The sequence below is a fragment of the Podarcis bocagei genome (assembly GCF_964188305.1).
Source record: "Podarcis bocagei genome assembly, chromosome: 1".
Classification (NCBI taxonomy): domain Eukaryota; kingdom Metazoa; phylum Chordata; class Lepidosauria; order Squamata; family Lacertidae; genus Podarcis; species Podarcis bocagei.
The window spans coordinates 92,953,813-92,974,991 of NC_138125.1; the positions used below are offsets into that span (position 1 = coordinate 92,953,813).

The 21,179-nt window shown below is 42.9% G+C and overlaps 1 protein-coding gene across 3 annotated transcripts in view; it reads left to right on the plus strand.

Moving 5' to 3' along the window:
• The window catches only part of MRAS (muscle RAS oncogene homolog), a 55,795-nt gene that overhangs the window by 33,847 nt on the left and 769 nt on the right, over positions 1 to 21,179 (plus strand). For all 3 annotated transcript variants that reach the window (XM_081206611.1, XM_081206613.1, XM_081206612.1), the window contains 3 exons: positions 4,428 to 4,581; positions 5,747 to 5,846; positions 7,142 to 7,221. In XM_081206611.1, the coding sequence (XP_081062737.1) occupies positions 4,428 to 4,581; positions 5,747 to 5,846; positions 7,142 to 7,221 (334 nt within the window). The remainder of the gene's footprint in view (positions 1 to 4,427; positions 4,582 to 5,746; positions 5,847 to 7,141; positions 7,222 to 21,179) is intronic.

Genomic DNA, 21,179 nt, shown 5'->3' on the forward strand with positions numbered 1-21,179 from the left:
TCATCCCGACTTGCTTGCAAGGTGTTTTATATGTCTTCCCATTAATCCTTCATTTGTTCCACACTTTTCACTTTCCTAACTGCAAAAAGTTTTTGGGGGGTTTTTTGTTTGATTTAAAAGGGGGCTGCAGGGTAGGATTTGTTGCACCAGGGTGACAAATCCATTTTATCAACTTCAACTGTGCAAATCTAAAGTTGCAGCCTGTACTTGCATCCCTCCTTCAAACTACCGACCAAGTGTCAGCACCTTGGTAAGGTAAAGGTAAAGGGACCCCTGACCATTAGGTCCAGTCGTGACCGACTCTGGGATGGGCGCTCATCTCACTTATTGGCCGAGGAATCTGGTGTACAGCTTCCGGGTCATGTGGCCAGCATGACTAAGCTGCTTCTGGCGAACCAGAGCAGGTAAAAAAATGGGAAGGAAGAGGTGTGGATTTTATTTTGTTTTAAAGGATGCTTGGGAGGTACCTTCACAGTCTTTTGATTTCTGGCTGGCATTGTAAGCCTACTTGATTGGAAGCAAATTCCATCAAAATCCCTGAGACTTGAGCAAATCTGGTTAAGACAAGGCGCTATGCCCACAACACCATAGTCATCTGGGATATTTAGAATTACAATCTTATGCATTTATGCTCTGGTACTAACTGAAGAAGTATGTATGCTTCTGTTGGCTCAGAAGTGAATTCCACTTGGGTCAATTTAGCCTTCCCCTAAACAAGTACGTGTAAGCTGGTTGCCTAAATTCTTCCCATAAGTTCTGTCAGCGTTTCTTGCTGTGTTTGGCTTGGCCCACCTCCAAATGTGCTCTTGCTTCACACCAAGATCACGCTGGTTCGTCTGCCTCGCTTCTGCAAAGATCATAAAAACAGCTTGGAAATAATCTAACCAGAAGGTTAAAGGGCCGGCGATCATTCTGAAAGCATTCATGCTTGCATAGTCGCTGTCACTGAGGAGCTGGTACCTGGGTTTCTTGTTTAGTTTTAAAATCCAACTTCTAAATAAGCTAAACAGTTAAGGTTTTTGCCTCTATTCTGCAGGCCCTTTTTGGACCAGGGTCAATGAACAGGTTCCTAGTTCTGCCATCTCTTCTTAGTACTCCAAATCCATGCTTCAGCAGAAGTGAAATTATTTCTTCCCTTACAGAGGAGAGGGATAGTTTTGAATCCTGGTGTTTGCTTTTTTGTATTAGAATCAATCCCTCCCCTCTCCCCAAAATAAGATCCCTTTCTCTCTTTCTTTGAAGGGGAAAAAGCGTTGGCTGTTTCACACCACCCTCACTGGTTGTAAATCTTCTAAGGATTTCTCGTATCATGTGGTATGCCGTCACATCATGGCAAATGCAGAATCAGAGCTACAGATCACAAATTAGCATAGCAGCGATTCAGAAGTGTTGCATGCTGCTCTGATATTTTATGATACAGAAATTGCAAAGCCTTCCAAATTGGTTTTTTGTGTCTGAGTGTATTCCATAACATGTCTTTGACACAACCATAGTATATTAGTGATGGATTTACACTGGACCGTCCACACATCATTTTACTCTATTATTTGTTCTAAGATTCTTCCCCAACGCTGTGTCATTATTGCTGTCTTGAGGGACGAAAAGTAAACCAAGACATTTGTGGTACAAAAAAAATTGTGGGATTTCAATAGGATATTATGGGATATGCACTAATTAGAAATGGAACAGTATTTCCACTTTGACATTTTGTAGCCACAGAAAGTATTGAAAGCAAGAACATATATAACCACCCCAATACCATCACGAGCACAAATCATCACGAATGCACAATAAAAATAATATCTGAGTGGGCTCTAAATAGATAGTGTAAGCATATACCTTACATTTTGCTTTTTTAATTTTTAATGGGGGGAGCTAATATCTAGGGGCTTGTACCTGCCTTTACGTTTCACCAAGCAATGAATACAGTGGACCAAATTCAACTAAGTAGTTGTCCTAGCAGAAGCAAGCGCAATGAGTTCCGCTAGCGCATCAGGACTTTTCCCGCTTTTCCCCTCATCCTCCCCAAATCCTATTGGGAGAATTGGGAAAACTCCCAGAACAGTATACAGTGGGAGGAAAAGGGAGGTCATTCTGTCTGGCAAGCAGAAATGCTTGCACTGACGGAACAATCACCTTAGCGCAACATGTTGAACTGTATATCAAGTCAGCAGAGGGCTTAACTTTGAAAAACAGAGGTGTAAACTTGCCTGGAGGCCACAGTCTTTGACCTGGAGCCTCTGTGCTCCCTAATCCCAAATATACAGAGGCTGGCTGTGGCTCTATAGTTTGTAGTGGGGGGAAATGCATTCTGTACATGCTCCGAGGCATAAGAACCTCTTTAAGGTTACCAGATCTTTTTCAGTGAATCTGGAGACAATTTCAACTTCAATGGATTTTGTATGGGGACTGGTTTGTAAATCCGGGGACCGTCCCCAGGAAACGGGGACGCCTGGTAACCTTACTTTATATATTAAGGAGAAAATGTGGTACACCCTTAAGTGTTGAGATCCCTGCATTGCAGGGGGTTGGACTAGATGACCCTCACAGTCCCTGCTAGCTCTGCAGTAATATGATTCTAACTGTTCCATTTGAAGCTTCAGGGGGCAGGTCAGGTACTTCCATGTCAAAATCTCCCTGCATATGAAAAGCATTTCAGGATAAAGGCCAAGCTTGGTGCCTTCTCTGGTGTGCTAGCTTCCCAAGTAACCCGCTAGCTTGACACGAGGCAGTTTCAAACAACTCCACTTGTATGCATTCCGAAATTGTCATTGTTCCATGTTCCAGAAGACTGTACCACGTGCCATCCCTCGGCACTTAAATCCACTCACAAGGTCTGCCGGAGAAACAAGGGCACGATATTAAAAGAAAGCAATTATAGCATAATTCCTTTTTTTTCTTTTCTTCCTGGGCTTTTGCTTTGCTTTTGCTTAATGGCTTTAGAACAGTCATTCAGGAGTAGCCTTGAGGTCATGCCTTTCTCCGTCTGGCAACAAAGAGTTATGGAAAATAACTTTTAAAAGAAGGAAAGAATGTTCTCAACCATCCCCTCCCCAAAGGGTGCCTCAGAATTGGACCCACGCAGACTGCAAATATATGGAGCAGGGTTCGCCTCCCCTCCTCCTAGCCAAGGAGAGAAGCTAATGTTTCAGAAGGGGCAGGGTAAAGAATACAAAGACGTTATAATCGTAACAGCAATATTTATTTCACCAAGCGTACACTAAGCATACAGTGGGACTGATGTTTTAAAAAGCAACAACAACAACCACAGGCCCGTTGGGTTCGCTAGACCAGTATCCTGTTTCTAACAGTGAGTATCTAAATACTTCTATAAAAACATGAAAGAGCCAAACTTCTGTTGGTTCCCAGGATGGAGGTAGGTAGAAGTGGCCTCTGCTCTGCTCTTCACTACAGGTGTTTGAACATAGTTTATTTTTCAGAAATATACCAGTGCATCTGCCAAAAGGGTACCATGTGAAGCTGCCCTGGGCTTGGACTCTATGGATTATTCCGTGGTCCAGGGACTCCTTTGCTGCCTATGTGTTTAACAAAATGCAGTTACACAACATACGGTGTGACAAAATGCCCTGTCTAGCTTGGTTCTCAAATGCTGGGGTTTGAGTTTTAATATATAAAGTCTTATCTTGGTGGTCGAACGCCCTGGAACTCGGACGTTTTGGCTTCCGAACGCCGCAAAGCCAGAAGTGATTGTTCCAGTTTGCAAGCATTCTTTGGGAACCCAAATGTATGACAGAGCTTCTGCAGCTTCTGATTGGCTGCAGGAGCTTCCTACAGCCAATCAGAAGCTGTGATTTGGTTTTTTAATGTTTTAGAAGTAGAACGGACTTCCGGAACAGATTCAGTTCAACTTCCAAGGTACGGCTGTACATCCGTAATGCAAAGGGAGAAGAAGATTGTCAGAAGGGAATCTTACTGTTGCAAGGCTCAATCCCCCTTTCAGTCTAGTTCTTGGGTTACAATGCGGTGTTCATCATTGCTAAAACTAATAATCTGGGAGACTTCAGCTGCCATCCTAAGCACATCTGCCACCCTCTTTGTGTGTGACTTCACACATGCACTGAACACATGTAGGGGAGAGCTGGACCCCGCTGCCCTGGCACACCCTCCCAACATCCAAATGTTGAGCTGGGCATAGCCACAAGGAGCACCTACATGCATGCAGTCATGACACCCTTAAAATCTTTTTACCTTTCTTGGTCAGTGTGCAGCTTTAGGGAGGGCTGGAGGTGGGGCAGGGTTAGCCATGTACAGCCGCACCTTCCTCTAGCATAGACCTGGAAATGTATACAAAGGAGGCTTAGCTCTCAGGTAGATATGTTTAGGACAGGAGAGTCAGTATGGACACACAATTTGGGTGCAGGCCAACTGAGTATCTTCTACTTTCTCTTTTCCCTTGCCATCCCTAGTTCTGGACACGGCAGGCCAAGAAGAATTCAGCGCAATGAGGGAGCAGTACATGAGGACGGGGGATGGATTCCTCATAGTTTACTCAGTCACAGATAAAGCCAGCTTCGAGCATGTGGACAGGTTCCACCAGCTCATCCTCCGAGTCAAAGACAGGTGAGTGCATTTGAGCTGCAAGTACGGTACTCTGAACTCCCATGGATTCTTTTGAGGAGTAAAAATGTCGGAGCCCTCCCTCCAGAGACTTAACTTTTTTGAATGGCTCTCGACTGAGTAGACATTGAATTGATTTGCATCCTTACCTCCTACATTTTTTATGACTTTATATTTTTATGACCCATCCTTTAACCCATTAGTTATATTTAAAATATCTCATTGTTGCCAGAATATTTAAAATATCTGCATGTTGCCCTATGGAGATTTTTTAATGAACAGCATTGGTGTTTCTGATGTGGCCATTCAAAACCAGATTCTCTCTAGCCCAGGTCTCTTGTAACAATAAGATTTCATACCCATTTATAAAATCTTTGAGAGTGACATCCTCAGTTTTATGCTGCCAGCCTGTGTGTAAAGTATGCTTGTTCACATGTTACATTGACCACAGGTACATTTGGGGGTGTGGCAGAGCTGCTGGAGGGAGCAAGGGAGAGAAATGTTCCCTTCAGTGAGTTTCCTTAAGTTGCCCTCGAATTCAAATTCCCCAGTCTCCCAGCAGGCACATGCCTCATCCCACATTGTTCAGGAGTGCCTAGTCACCCTCCAGATAAGCTTTTGGGGGGTTACGGGTGACTGCAAGTGCAGGGAGGAAGAATGGAAACTATTTCCTCCTTGAATGTAAATTGCCGTCCCAGCCTCCAGTCCACTGACTTGTCCTATTTTCTGTGGATTGTTTTTATGTGTACTGCTTAGAAATTTGAATAGTTAAGCAGTATATAAACGTCATCAATAAATAACATTTATAACTGAGCAGTCAGTCCATACATTCAGCTCCTAGTTGCTGACAATGACCAAGAAGAGTGATTAAGCAGTGTCCTTGCATGTGTGAACCAGGCCAACGCTCAGATTTCTAGACTGGTTTTAGGTGTCCACTGCAAGTACATTTGCTATTAACATTTGCTATTTAATGCACAAGCAAAAGATAAGAAAAGTCTTGGTAGATCACAACGGCATTCAGTCATGATTTGATCAAGCTCTGTTCTTCAATTAACCAGCAAGTGCTTTGGTTTGTGGTTTCTGTCTTCTTCAGATACTAGAAATAATGTGACACCCAAGAAGCAGCAAGTTTTTGTACTGATGTTCTCTCTTTATTCGCTTCTTCCAGGGAATCTTTTCCAATGATCCTGGTGGCCAACAAAGTAGACTTAATGCATTTGCGGAAAATCACCCGGGAGCAAGGAAAGGAAATGGCAGCAAAGCACAATGTAAGTATTTTGGTTTTTTTCCATGATGATTTCTTTGACCATTCAATGGCCTGTAAGAGCCTATGGCCTATTGGAAGTATATAGGATGCTAGGTCTGTTCTTCCATCAGCAAAAAACCCACTATATTTTGTATGACTAGGTTGACTGTTTGCATGCACATGTGCCCATTTGTACACCAAACCCACCAAGTATATGTCTTTTCTGGAATATATGAATATATTTATTTCAGAAATTTCTATGGTGCCTTCACCAAAAATTTCCACACAGTGGCTTTAAAAAAATAAGGTACAGTGGTACCTTGGATTACAAACTCCTCAGGTTACAAACATGTCGGGTTACAGACTCCTTTAACCCGGAAGTAGTACCTTGGGTTAAGAACTTTACCTCAGGATGAGAACAGAAATCGCTTGCCAGCAGCTCGGCAGCAGCAGGAGGCCCCATTAGCTAAAGTGGTACCTCAGGTTAAGAACGTTTTCAGGTTAAGAACGGACCTCCGGAACGAATTAAGTTCATAACCAGAGGTACAACTGTACTATAAAGACGTTGCATGTATTCTAAATATATACTATCATTGCTTGGGCTACATCAGCAGCAAATTTCTATATTTCATATTAATGCTTTTGAATATCCCTTTTCCAGGGTCTGCTGTTCTGTTGTGTTCTACTGTATTTTATTTGATTATGTTGTGACCCACACTGGGATGTTACAGGATGAAGTGTGGTTTAAAAATGAAGTAGTAATAATAATATGGATCTCCTTGTAAGTACATATATATTTTGCAGACAGCCATTCCTTCTCCCCAGAAAACTCTGGGAACTGTAATTTTGAGCGGGGCAGCAAAGCTCTCTCCAAACTACCCATTCCCAAGTTTCTTTACATGAGACCATGTCAGTTAAACTCGTATAAAACTGATGCAAGGTTATAGTGCAACTATGCCACTAGAGAGCACCTTTATTAAGTCATTTTCTGCCATGGAATAGTGTACAAAATGTAGCAGCAGAAACCCTGGAACATGTAACCCACCCTCTTCTTGTCTTCATTATCAAGTATCAGTGTGACAAGCTCTATCTGTGAACAGCTCTTTAATCTTTCTGAGCTTCTGGTTATTCAAACTGTCTTCAGGCAGATTGGGGAAATAAAAATGAAACTCTATATTCGGTACAAGCCACCTTCCTTTTTTGTTATAATGGAATTCCTACTGTGCAATCAAATGTTTTCTTTCTCGTGAATCATTACATAAAAGCATTTCCCCAATAATATGCATATTTAAGAGTTACTGGGCCTTTATTTTCCAGATTCCATATATAGAAACCAGTGCAAAGGATCCCCCATTGAATGTTGACAAAGCCTTCCATGATCTCGTTCGAGTAATCAGGTGAGCCATCATCCTATTGAGTTGGCCAAATACTGATACAGTTTGCAAGAGTTTAATGAATCTATCATCCACGTGCTAGAAGCAAGAGCTAGTTTTTATCTCACTGCTAAATGCCAGTTTTAATATAATGCACTGTTTACATATATATTTCAGCACACAAATGACCATCTTATCCCAGATCAGTTGTGGAATCATTTGTTCTCTCTATCACAAATGGTCCACATGATCAACTCAAATGGCCCATGTGGGCTTGGTCAGCCTTGAGTTCTGATGATGTCATCTAAGCTCAACATGCCCCTTCCAGGCCATTGTATCACCTGATCCTTGAAGGTTGTTGCCTTCTGAGATGGTCTACGGCGGTGACTTACAAACTTTCTTCTCTTTGAAAACTGGGAGGGGGAAATTATCTGCTAGGTAATTTGGCCAGGTCCTAAGATCCATGCTCAGTGTTCATTGGGTATCATCCAATCGTCTTAAGCCTCCAATCAAACTTACTGTGCTCCTGGAACATTCTTCTACAGCTGCACCCTGATCAGTAATGGTGGGCAAGGTGCCTTTCAAGGAAGAGGACTCTCTTATGCTGAAACCCTAAAGAAGTTTCAAATAAGCTGCAGGTTTTCTCAGAACCCTGCTTAGAACCACTAGCTCAGGGTAATTGTCCATTTCTAAGACGAGAGGTGCTGAGCTCCAATCTAGCCTGAAAGCTGTTGGACTGGGTGTGAGTGCTTAGCTGGGGGAATGAGAAACCAGCTAGGTAGTACAGCCCCTGAGAACGTTCTCTGGAATAGAAGAGGCTCCTCAGAACTGGAAATACCTGCTTTAAACCATTGAATCTCATGTGCAACAGTGGCCCAATGTAACATAAACCCATATTCTGCCACATGCAAAATTAGGGAAAGTCCAGTTGGCTTTTATGTAAACAAAAGTCTAAAATATGGGCTTAATGTGCCTCTCCTCTCAACTTTCCCACTTAGCTTGGAAGTTTCCATTACTCTTACTTGTATTACAGTGTCTGGCTTTCCTCTATATCTTATTTTGGCAAAAGTCCAAAAGCACTGGATGTCTTTGTCCATTTATTTAGCTGCTGAGTTGTTTTACTCGCCCATCGAGTGGAAAAAGCACTGCCAGTTCAAGTTGAGAAGCCACTGTGGTGGAATGGATGAACCGTCAATCTGTCCTGTCTAAACTGGGATTATATTTCCAGTTTGGCTGCAGATTTCTTCAAGGGGGTTTGTTTGCTGAATTTCTACACAACCTGCCTACTAAAGCTGCAATACTATAATGCTTACCTGGGTATAAGCCCCACTGAACTGGCATGAGTATGAATCTGCTGAAAAATAACTCCACCTGGAAAATGTGCTTCCATGGAAATGGTCACTTTTACTAGATTTCATGTACAAGAGAGTTGGAAAACATGTTGTGTGATGCCTCTCCCCCCCCCCCCCGACTCAGTTTAGCTGAGGATATAGGCCTGCAGAAACGCTACCATTATCATGGCCATTTTTCCAAGCAGTGGAGAGAAAAAGAGAAATACATGGTGCTTCCTTCTTCCTTGCAGTCATATCTTTTGCTGATTTATGCCTGTTTCTCAGGAAAGCAGGTGCCACTACCCACTCATCCTAGATCATCTCCTTTGGCAGCAGAAATAGGGAGTGGGTGGCGAGGAGAAGTCGCTTTGGGAGGACAGATGCAAGCTGGAATTGTGCCATGTTGTTTTCAAATCATTTTCCTCATTAGTAAAGCTGGCACTGAGAAGACTCCCTCAGAGCTGAGCTGGTGCAGCCCCCGTCATTTAAATCTTTTGCGTCAGGGACAGGCGCACGCAGGACACTATGGCAAATTGGGCAACATCTGGTTCTGCCCAAAGAATCTTCATCATAAGGATGGCGAAGCATCTGGTTGCTCTGGTTTTCCATTTGCTAATTGCCTTCTAGGAGTCGGCAAACTTTTTCAGCAGGGGGCCAGTCCACTGTCCCTCAGACTTTGTGGGGGGCTGGACTATATTTGGGGGGGGGGGTGAATGAATTCCTATGCACACCAGGCAGGCCCCACAAATAACCCACAGGTGCATTTTAAAAGGACACATTCCATGCAAGAGCACCAGGCAGGCCAGGCAGTATTGTAGATGATAAAAATTAATTTTTTTTTTTTTCTTGCCTGCACTGACGATAGTCATTGTTTGGGTGGGGGGTCCTCGCCTGGGTTTGGGGCTGCATTGCAGCTTACTGAGCCTCCTGCTGCTGGCACATCTCCCGTGCTTCAGGGGGTGGGATGGGGGCCCTCCCGCTGGCAGTGGAGGCCAAATTGCAGCAGCTGCCGTGGCGGCGGGGTGAGCTCTGGACTGCAGGAAGGTCTGCAGAGGCCTTCCCACAGTCCAGAGCCTTCCTGCTGGCAGCGGAGGCCAGATCGCCACCCCGCAGCCAGCAGGGCGAGCCCTGGACTGCCCACAGGAGCACCAGGGTGGCGGCGGGAAAATGAGCGGCGTGAAAGGGCTGGCTCCGGAGAGGGGCTGCTTAAAATGGCGCCCAGCCAGCTCAACCCAGACCCCTTCCTCCGTAGGCAGGGCGGGGAGAAGCCAGGAGGAGGGAGGGAGGAGGCGCCACCGTGGTGGGGGGAAAATGGTGCAGGGGGGGAATGGCACAGCCCAAACAGAATCCACACGGACAGTCCGCAAGCCGGATCCTGAAGGCAATTGGGCCTGATCCGGTCCTCGGACCTTAGTCTGCCGACCCCTGTTCTAGGGCATCTCTGCTGTTGGAGTTGATCTGGTGGAGAATGGATCCATGATGCATTTTCATGAGGATCTTTGAAAAAAATGGCAAACTGCTGAAGAAATTAAGATTGAATTTAAGACTGGAATAATGGTAAACTGAGAGAGACCGAAATGGACAGATTCATCCATTCCTAACTTGTGAGTGAGAATGCCATCAGTGCCAGATTTACATTCATATAGTAAACCATACCTGAAGCAAGCATCGCTTTTGATCCCCTTGCATGAAAATACCTGTGACAGTTCTGCCCCATTTTGCCACAATGCTGTGTGTGTTTCTGTGTCTGATACAGAACTGAAAGCCTTCCTGTTTTACCATTCCATCTTTGTATTTTTACAGGTAGAATCCCCACTATTTAACCCTTATACAATGATGGTGCCTGCTTACCTTATTCCTTTGAATTCTGCTGCCACCATTAAATAAATTCTAAATACTCCCCTGTTCACATATCACTGCACACCCACACACAGTAGCTGGGTCTAGGCACAGGACTGAGGGCACTTCCAGAGGACCTGCTTATTGAGCAATCAGCTTGATTTGCTAGCAGGGAGATTAGGTGACATTGCGTCAAAGCAAGTATTATCCCACACTTTCCACTTCATTTTCCCGACACTTTCTTTATTGCCAAAAGTCTGACATTCTGGGGAAGCAGGTGTGTTGCACAAGACTTCTCAGTCAACTGCAACTTTGCAACAGGAATTTCTGCTATGTGCTTGAATCCTACCCAAAATTAGTAACAGTCTGGGAGCACCCTAACAGACTGGGAGACTTAGAATCATAGAATTTTAGAGTTGGAAGAGACCCCAATGGTCATCTAGTCCAACCCCCTGCAATGCAGGGATCTCAGCTAAAGCATCCCTGACAGATGGCCATCCAACCTCTGCTTAATAACCTCCAAGGAAGGAGAGTCCACCACCTCTCGTGGGAGTCTGTTCCACTGCTGAAAAGCTCTTACCGTCAGAAAGTTTTTTTGAATGTTTAGTCTGAATCTCCTTTCTTGCAACTTGAAGCCATTGGTTTGAGTCCTACCGTCCAGAATTTTAAATTTTAATTTAAAATTCAAACAATTTATTAAAACTTGTTTAGAATGTCATATAACAGGCTTGTCTGCAAGTTAGATGTTTAACGATACTTTGAAATTATCTTCAAAATGAGAGTTACTTCCAAAGAAATCTGTTTCTTTGTCCTTTTTCCTGTTTTTTTTAACTAACACCCCTTTTGTTCACAGGCTTTCCAGAGGGCTTTAACCTAAAAGTCTTCCTTCTGGTTAGGGTTCTCTTATCTCCACACACACATACACCAAACTCACAAGACACAGTTACTAAAGAGGTGACTATGTGTCAGACAGTTTCTTTGCACACTGGCAACTCAATCACCTATACATTTTATTTCTCAGGCCTTGAGAGTAAACTGCAATTCTTTTCTTCTCATGCAGTTAACCAGTTAGAAGCCAAACCATTTTTATAGCAGCACAACATTAACTTGCTTAACTTGGGCATCATAAGGGCTGTGTACACACTATTCAAAGCATATGTCCTCCCCGCCTCGAAGAATTATTGTCATTGTGGTTTGTGAATGGTTGCTAGGAGTTGCAACTCAGTAAACTACAGGGCCCATAATTCGGGGGTGGGGCAGAATGTGCTTCAAATGAGCTTTAAAGGTATAGTGTGTATATAGCCAATGTTTCTGCAAAAAAGGACTGGGAGCCTCCCAGCCCATATGTGAATGACGTCATGCAGATGCATGGAATCAGAATGTTGGTGACCATTAATTCCATTCTGCACTGAAAATAAAATGCTATAAATATTATCTTCCTCATTTTCATTGTGACTCATAAGAAATTCTGCACATTCAATTGGAATTTCATAGGGATGATGTGGCACCTGTCACTAACATGCTCTGCCGTGTCCTTAAAGACAGGTAGCTGATTTTATCCAGTGAGGGGAAAACATGTTGACAAAGAAGTAAGTTCCATTGGGTCCAATAGAACATGCTTCCTAATAAGTGTGTTTTAAATAGTAAGATCTGTTGCAAACTTAGGTAATAAGGAGAACTGCTATTCTTTGTTTATTTCTTTGCTTTCTGTGAAGCAATGCTGATTTGTAAGCCTCTCTCTTTCTCTGAATATCCCTGAAGCTGGCATTCTCCCTAGCTGCCCATCAGAGCGGTTTAAAAGGGCAACCTTTCCTTTTTAATGCTGTGTTTTGCAGTGTCCTCAACTCTGAGCTGGCAAAGTCACTTTGCACCCTATGTTGTGCATGACCCATTCCTCATTCATCCACGTAACATTAGCTATAAAGTAAGATCCTTTCCCTCAACTGTCTTCCTATCCATTAATCCAGGGGTGGCAAGCTCCCAAGAGACTGCGATCTACTCACAGAATTAAAAACTGGCAGTGATCTACCCCCTTTAGAGGGTTCAGGGCAAAGATGTTGAGCTTTTTTTAGGGAGAAAGGGGGACAGCCACTCACCAACAGATTGCTGGGAAAACAAACTCCGTCTTCAGTTCTGCAGAATTCTATTTTACACTAAGGAAAGGGACCCAGCAATCGACCACGACCAACCAAAACCTCCCGGGGATCTACTAGTAGATTGTGATCGACCTGTTGGGCATCCCTGCATTAATCCATCTCAAAATGGATTTCTGTGCTGCCTTCCCGTCTTCATTAACTGTAGGCCTTTAACTGGAATGGGACATCTGGCATTTGTATATGTCCATTATGCCACACTGACCCATTCAGCCAGGAAAGATAACCCAGCCTTGCCTTGCAGTTGTGTTCTCTAGGAAGCTCTGCTAGAATGGAGGCTCTGTATGCCTGCCAGCCCCAGTTTTGCACAGAGGAGGCAGCATAGACTCTTCTTCTCCAGCATACAAGCTTTTCAGTCATTGCAAGACTCTTCCGGCTTTTTCTGGCTAGCAGAGAAGGGATGTGAGATAGGAGGAGGATTCAGTGGAAGGGAAAAGCTTGAGAAATGCTGCTTCTCTTGGTGTTACATCTAAACGGCATGACACACACTTCAGAACCAGAGCTGCAGCCATGCCACACCATAGTGACATTTCGTTCTGCCCTTTCAACAAAATTCTATACAGAAAATACTTACGTTGGCACCTTTCTGCGTTCACTGATTTGTACCAAGTCCTATGGGAGAAAATGGCAAAGGTCTACCTTGAGCTGGAAATGGAGGGGGCTATAGATCAGCGACAGAGGGCATCCTTGGAATGGGTGAAGCAAAGAAGGGAAACCTGTAGCCCTCCAGAGGCTGTTGAACTTCCATCAACCCCAGCCCAATGTTCAAGGATGAGGGGAGCAACATTCAGTGTCTTGTTCTTGAGACTAGGGCTGGGTAGAGGAGCCCATCTCTCAACTCACCACATTAGATGCTGTGGGCTTGCAGCCACTAGATGAAACTACCAGCTCCTTTATTATAAGAACACACCTTTTCTATGACATGAATTTTCTCGGCTGTCAAAGTTCAAGACTAGAGACAGAAAATAGTTTTTGAGGGAAATGAAAGTAGTGTGAGCGAGTTGCTGTTCTCCTTGGTTTCTTGCATGTTTCTTACACTTCTGCTCACAACAGGTTTCAAAAGAATAGCAGGAAGGGTGGTGCAGCATAACTATGGCAACCCCATAACTCCTGACCCCAGCGTAGCTGCAGCTTACCTGAATGGAGAGCTGCAGGCCACAAATGCCAGATTGGCTCTGTTGGTATGTCCATGCAGCCCCACCCAAACCACTGCTCTGCCCCACCCGAGTCCAGTTCAAGTAAGCTGTTGAGAGGGTAGCTCCTCCCTTGGACAGTCACTATTGCATACAGGTCATGTGTCTCTTTCTACCAACTTTAAAATAAAAATAAAAATCCAAAGCCACTTTAGAAGGTTGTGAGATCTAGTGGAGAAAGAGTGAAGGGGAAGAAGGGATTGATCCACCACCCTCTTCTTTTTTTCACTCTAGGAAATCCATCTCTGTTCCTTGGGAGAGGGAGAGTGAAATAGCTGGGGTCAGAAGGTGGTGCTCAAATACAAAGGATTAAGCAGATCCTATGACAATTTTCTTCTTTTTCAAGAGACCAAGTGCACAGAGCAAGCCATGCCCACTTTTCACACTGAGCGAATTTAGCCACAGCAAGTTCCCCAGTTCAGTCAGGCTCTAATTAGTAGAGCACTTAGCATAATGATTAAAATCTGCTCTCCCTTCAGGGCACAACTCTGTACCAGCTGTTAGGGAGGGAAGTCTGCTTCGCTCCAAGGGCCTCGGAATGCTGGAGACAGGGGAAAGAATTCAGCATCACACTCTTATGACCATTCCATCAGCTCAAGCATTTCTGCTTGCCAGATGGAAAGATCTCCCCCGCTGTGCAGTTCTGGGGGTTCTCCTTGTGGAGGTGGAAAATAGATCTGACCCACGTGTTGGTAATTAACAAAAAGAATCGGCTTGGAGTCTAGATTCAAAGCACAGGGCTTTGCACACTCTCCAGTGGGAGAGAGCCCCCAGCATAGTTAAAAACACTATTAGAATTAACCTGCAACATAGTGTGGAATATAGGTCGTCAAACCCTTTTGCATATCCCATTTAGTCTCCCTTAAAATGCTTGCCCCCTGGGACTTCCGGTCGGTGCCAGCGCTTAATGGCGGTCCTAGCTCCGAGCTCCGGAGAAGGACTGCTTCGCAAGTTCGGGTCTTACCCGCTACGGCAAGCGGGGGACCCCTAAAATCCCAGGCGCTGAAGCCTGAGAACAAGGAGACTCGGTGGGCACCTTCGCGCCCCCCGGTACCGTGAAAGAGCCTTTTTAAAGGCTACGGATCGACATCGGGAGTGAGCGCGGTGCTGAGAGTCGCTACCCAGCCTGCGAAGTGAAGCCGCGTCGCCATAAGCGGAGAGCGCCGATTCCTTCCTGAAAAGAAATTCGGACTGATTCCCCGTGAGTAAGAACTGAAAAATAACCGGGACTTTTTCAATTTTAAAAATTGGGCTAAAAACGGGGGAGATTTAAACAAAGGAAGTCTGCCTCCCCCCGACCGCATGAAAGTGAAAGCAACGGAGCTCTAAACCTGCATCCGTTTAAATCCGTCCTTTGATCAGCTAAACCGGACATTTAAACCTTTGATCTCCCCTCTAGCAAGCAGGGCAGAGGGGAGGCGAATCTGACCATTAACTGCATGACTTATTTGGAGGAAAAAAACCTCTGCTGTCTCATTTGCTTGAAAGTACGAAACGGTCTGCCTTCTTAGTACACTGAACTGACTTTTCCCTGTGAAGTGATACTTTGATACAAAGTTTCCACACTGCCTGACTATTGCATATTATAAGAAGAAACAGTATAAATTGGGGCAACTGTGGCAATTTGAAGTTACAAGTATTTAGTAACATTGACTTTGACTGTGTTAAGCTCCCTTTTTCTTACTTTTTGGATTGCCTCCTTTGTTTTGGTACTTGGAAATCTCGCTCTATGGCCATTTTGATTTGCTCCCTCTAGAGGATAAAGTAAAGTTTGGCACGGCTTAAGACAGTGGAATTTTCCAAGGGAGAACAAATCCCGTGGGAATTGACCTTGACATGAGTGGCCCACAAGAAGAGATAGTCACAAGAGCCAAGATTAAGCAACAACAGCAACAACAACAGTTGCAGCTGCAACAGGCAAAGAAAAGAGGCTCAATCTCTGGTACAACAGTCGGATCAGCAGGAACAACAGGTCAAGACAAAGGAGCAGCCGTTTCTATGGAAGCTGTGACAGAGGCCCTGCTCAAGATAAACCAAACCCTGGAGTCTTTGACAAAACAGACTTCAGAGAACACACAAAAATTAACAGAAATATCAGCAAGATTAAACCAGAATACAGAATCTATAAATAGATTGGTAGAGGAGAACGCCACCACGCGCCAAATTGCCGAGGAGGCCAAAGCCACTGCCGGAGAGACACAGGAGAAGCTAGAGCCGCTTGCCAAGAAGGTCTATGAGCATGATGCAACTTTGGCCTTGTGGGAGTTACAGAGGAAAGAGAGAAATTTAAAATTAAGACTGATTCCGGAGAACGAAAGTGACAGCCTTGTGGAATACTTGACACGGGAGTTTGCGGATTGTTGGGACCTTGAGGAAGACGAATTTAAAATTACGACTGCCTTCAGATTGGGTAAAAAGCAAGATAGAAAGACACCGAGAGACTGCTTGATTACACTCAGATCCAAGGAGGAAAGAGACAAAATATTAGGATTACACTTTGAAAAGGCCCTGCAAATTGGAAATTCAGCTGTACAGATCTTTAAAGATATCCCAAAATACATTTTGGATTTAAGAAACTTTTACAAGGACTTGGTTCTCTTGCTAAAGAAGAACACTATTCGATTTAGGTGGGAGTTCCCACAAGGACTGTCATTTGACTTCAAGGCAAAGAAAGTGAAAATAAAGACAATTCAAGATAAAGACAAATTTTTGGCAAGATACCAGGAGGATTTACAGAAGGGGACTGTGGACGTACTTGCAGAACAGAGGAGAGCACTGGACATCCTGAATCTCTCGTTTGGACAAAAACCACCACCATCAGAAGAAGAGCAACAACTTGGAGCTGTTGGAGGAGCCTTAAGAAAATAACAAGATGGCTCTGCAATTCCTTAGTTGGAATTGTAATGGGCTCAATGGGCCTTTGAAGAGAAGACAAGTATTTCATATATTGAATAAAGAACAATTGGACTTGATATGCTTACAAGAAACTCACATAACCAGAGCCCACAGGAGATTACTTTCAAATAAAAGGCTAGGACAAGAATTTATTTCATCAGACAAAGTTAAGAAGAGAGGAGTTGTAATATATGTGAAGGAGAAATGGGCTCCAAAAATGATATTCAAAGATGAACAAGGGAGATATCTGGCTGTGGAGATAAAAGTACAAGGAGAAAAATTCTTAGTTGTTGGAATTTATGCACCAAATGAAGGCAAATCTGACTTCTTTAAGAGACTTCATGAAACTTTGACGGACTATTTGGATTACAATATGATAATTATGGGAGACATGAATGGCGTGGTCTCCACTAATATGGACAAGGCACAAAGACTAACAGTTACTAAAGAAGGGAGACTCCCTAAGACTTTTTTCGAAATGACAGAAAATATGGACTTGATAGACATCTGGAGAACAAGGAACCCTCTGGAGAGAGAGGGAACCTTTTTCTCCCAAGCAATGATGACCTGGACCAGAATTGACCAAATCTGGGTTACTAGTGGACTGGCTCCAAAGATCAAGAAAGTGGAAATCTGCCCAAAAACTTGCTCCGACCATAACGCCGTGAAGATGGAGATGAAACTCACAATAACTGGTCAATTTAGATGGAGAATGAATGACGCCCTCTTTCGAGATAAGGAGATTCTCACGAAGGCCCAAAAGACCCTAAAAGACTATTTTGAAATAAATTTGAGGACCGACGTGGAGAAAAGAGTGATCTGGGATGCAAGTAAAGCGGTTATGAGAGGATTTTTGATTCAACAAAATTCAATAAAGAGGAAAAAACAAAATGAGAAAAAAGAGAAGATCTTGGAAATGATAAAGGAAGGAGAGAGGAAATTAAGAACAAAACCAAAGTCTCAGGACATTTTAAGAGAGATCAAGTTATATCAAACTCAATATATGGAATTGATGAACCAAGAGATTGAATGGAAGATAAAGCAAATGAAGCAAAAAACTTTTGAATCAGCAAATAAATGTGGTAAACTTTTGGCATGGCAATTGAAGAAAAGGCAGAAACTAAATACAGTTACAAGCCTAGAGGTGGATGGAAAGAACATATCTAAACCCAATGAAATCAGAAATTGCTTTTTAAGTTATTTCAAAAAACTCTACACTCAAGGCCCGCAAAATGAAGAAGATATAGACAAATTCCTTGGAAGATATGGACTACAAAACATCTCTCAGCAAAGTAAGATGGACTTGAACCAGAGAATCTCAGAACAAGAGATAGAGGCTGCCATTCAGAATATGCAACTGGGTAAATCTCCGGGACCAGATGGACTGACTTCTAGATACTACAAATCGCTGAAGGAATGGTTGATTCAACCATTAAGAGAAGTTTGTAATGAGATCCTTGAAGGAAAAAGGGCACCTGAATCGTGGAAAGAGGCATATATTTCACTCATACCAAAGTCAGAGACTGAAAAGACCCAACTCAAGAACTACCGCCCAATATCATTGCTCAATGTGGATTACAAAATTTTTGCAGACATTTTGGCAAAAAGACTCAAAAGAGTTTTGATGGAGATGATTCATAGGGATCAAGCAGGCTTTCTCCCTAAAAGACACCTGGCAGACAATGTAAGGAATGTTATAGACATTCTGGAAAAGCTAGAGGTGAATATAAACACTAAAGCAGTATTGATCTTTGTGGACGCGGAGAAAGCCTTCGACAATATTTCTTGGAGTTTTATGAAGAAGAACCTTCATAGGATGGGGGTAGGCCGGGGTTTTGAGAATGGTATGGCTGCAATATACTCTGAACAAAAAGCCAAACTGATTGTAAATAATGTTGTGACTGAGGAACTTAAGATAGAAAAAGGAACACGACAGGGGTGCCCGATTTCCCCATTACTCTTTATTTCAGTTCTGGAGGTGTTGCTGAATATGATAAGAAATGACCAGCAGGTTAAAGGTGTGCAGGTCGGAGCTAAACATTACAAGTTAAGAGCGTTCGCAGATGACTTAGTATTGACTTTGCAAGAGCCAAACACTAGCACGAAAAAGGTATTAGAAATAATACAACAGTTTGGCCAGGTAGCTGGATTTAAGTTGAACAAGTTAAAAACCAAAGTTTTAGGGAAAAATCTAACAGATATGGAAAAGGAGAAATTTCAAGAGGAAACAGGTTTGACTGTGGTCAAGAAGGTCAAATATCTAGGGGTTTATCTAACATCCAAGAATCAGAATTTGTATAAGGACAATTATGAAAAATGTTGGTCAGAAATTAAAAAAGATTTAGAAATATGGTCAAATTTGAAACTGTCAATGCTAGGCCGAATTGCAGTAATTAAAATGAATGTATTGCCTAGAATGCTATTTTTGTTTCAGACCTTGCAGATTATTGATAAGATGGAATGTTTTAAGAGGTGGCACAAAGATATTTCGAAATTTGTCTGGCAGGGCAAAAAGCCCCGAATTAAATTTAAAATATTGACAGATGCTAAAGAAAGAGGGGGCTTTGCCCTGCCGGACCTAAAATTGTATTATGAGGCAGCAGCTTTTTGCTGGCTCAAAGAATGGATGCTCCTCGAGAATACAGACATCTTGGATCTGGAAGGTTTCAATAACGCTTTTGGTTGGCATGCATATCTTTGGTATGATAAAGTTAACAGTGTCTTCAAAAATCACATTGTCAGAAAAGCATTGTTTAATGTTTGGATAAGATATAAAGATTTATTGGAAAATAAAACCCCTAGATGGGTGTCACCAGTGGAGGCTAATGCAGTGAAGAAACTCAATATGGAGGTCGGATGGCCGAAGTATTGGGAAATTTTAGAACAGGATGGAGATAAGTTCAAATTACAAAGTCAGGAGAAATTGAAGCACAAAGTGGAAAATTGGTTCCAATATCGTCAAATAATGGAATTTTTTAAACAGGACAGGAAAGTCGGCTTCCAGGTGGAAAAATCAAAATTAGAAACCGAATTGTTAGAACCCAATACTAAGAATTTATCTAGAATGTACAACTTGTTGTTGAAATGGAATACACAGGATGAAACAGTTAAATCGGCTATGATTAAGTGGGCTCAGGATGTTGGACATAACATTATGTCAGCTGACTGGGAATGGTTATGGAACACCGGTATAAAATTTACGGCATGTAATGCCTTAAAGGAAAACATTATGAAAATGGTATACAGGTGGTACATGACCCCAGTCAAGCTGGCAAAAATCTATCATTTGCCCGATAACAAATGTTGGAAGTGTAAAGAGACTGAAGGTACTTTTTACCACCTTTGGTGGACATGCCCGAAGATTAAGGCCTTCTGGGAAATGATCTATAATGAAATGAAAAAGGTGCTTAAATGTACCTTTTCTAAAAAACCAGAGGCCTTCCTCTTGGGCATTGTCGGCCAATTGGTGACAAAGAAAGATAGAGCTTTTTTCATGTATGCCACAACAGCAGCAAGAATACTCATCGCAAAGTATTGGAAGACACAGGACCTACCCACTTTGGAAGAATGGCAGATGAAAGTGATGGACTACATGACATTGGCCGAGATGACAGGCAGAATCCGTGACCAACGAAAAGAGACGGTAGAAGAAGAATGGAGAAAATTTAAAAGCTATCTTAAGGACTACTATAAACTTAATGAATGTTAAAATGTCGTAGTTTCCAGAAACAAAGGGGTACAGGGACATAAGGTCAGATTGCAAGAGAGGACTAAGATGATAGAGATTGGAAAGTAATAACTGGGAGTTGCTAGTTGAATTATGGACATTGGGATGCAGAGAGGGGGGGTATGGGGAAGTCCTAGAAAGGAGGTTTATGAAAATATGTTTGAAACTATACGTGTATGTTTGTCATTTTTAATGTTTGTCTGTTTTTCTCAAAAATGTTGTAAAACCAATAAAAATTTTATAAAAAAAAAATAAAATGCTTGCCCCCTCTCTCTACCACTCTAGCAATGAATACACCACACCCTGTTAAGTAAGTTTAAAAACTTTACTTACTAAATCCAAAAACTTTACTTACTAAATCCAATTCAAGCATTGTTCCATGCTGCAGCAAGAAGAACAGTGGTAGATTGCTCTTGGGCGCAAAATACACAATATACTTTCAGACATGTGGTCTAAACGTTGATTGATTACATGGTACAGAGAGAGAAAGAGAGTAAGGGAAGAGAAGCAGCTTTACTTCCTCCTTCATGGAGGTAAGGGGGCATAACCTAGTCGTGTCTAGGAAGAGGCTTCTCTTTGTTAACCACTTCATGCACAAAATAGCACTTACACATAGTTATGTTTGACTGCAATTACCCACACTCTTAACCCTCCAGAGTGGATTTGGAGGAGGAGAAAAGTGCTATCGGACTAGTGTGAGCCCTACTGTTTGCACACCCTGTTAATTGACTCCAGCTCAGAAAGCTCAAGACCTAACTCAATGTACACACACATACAGGTATGCGTAGCGAAACCCTGTCAACCACTTTTTTTAAAAGAGGGGGGAAAGCTTCAGCTGTGACCA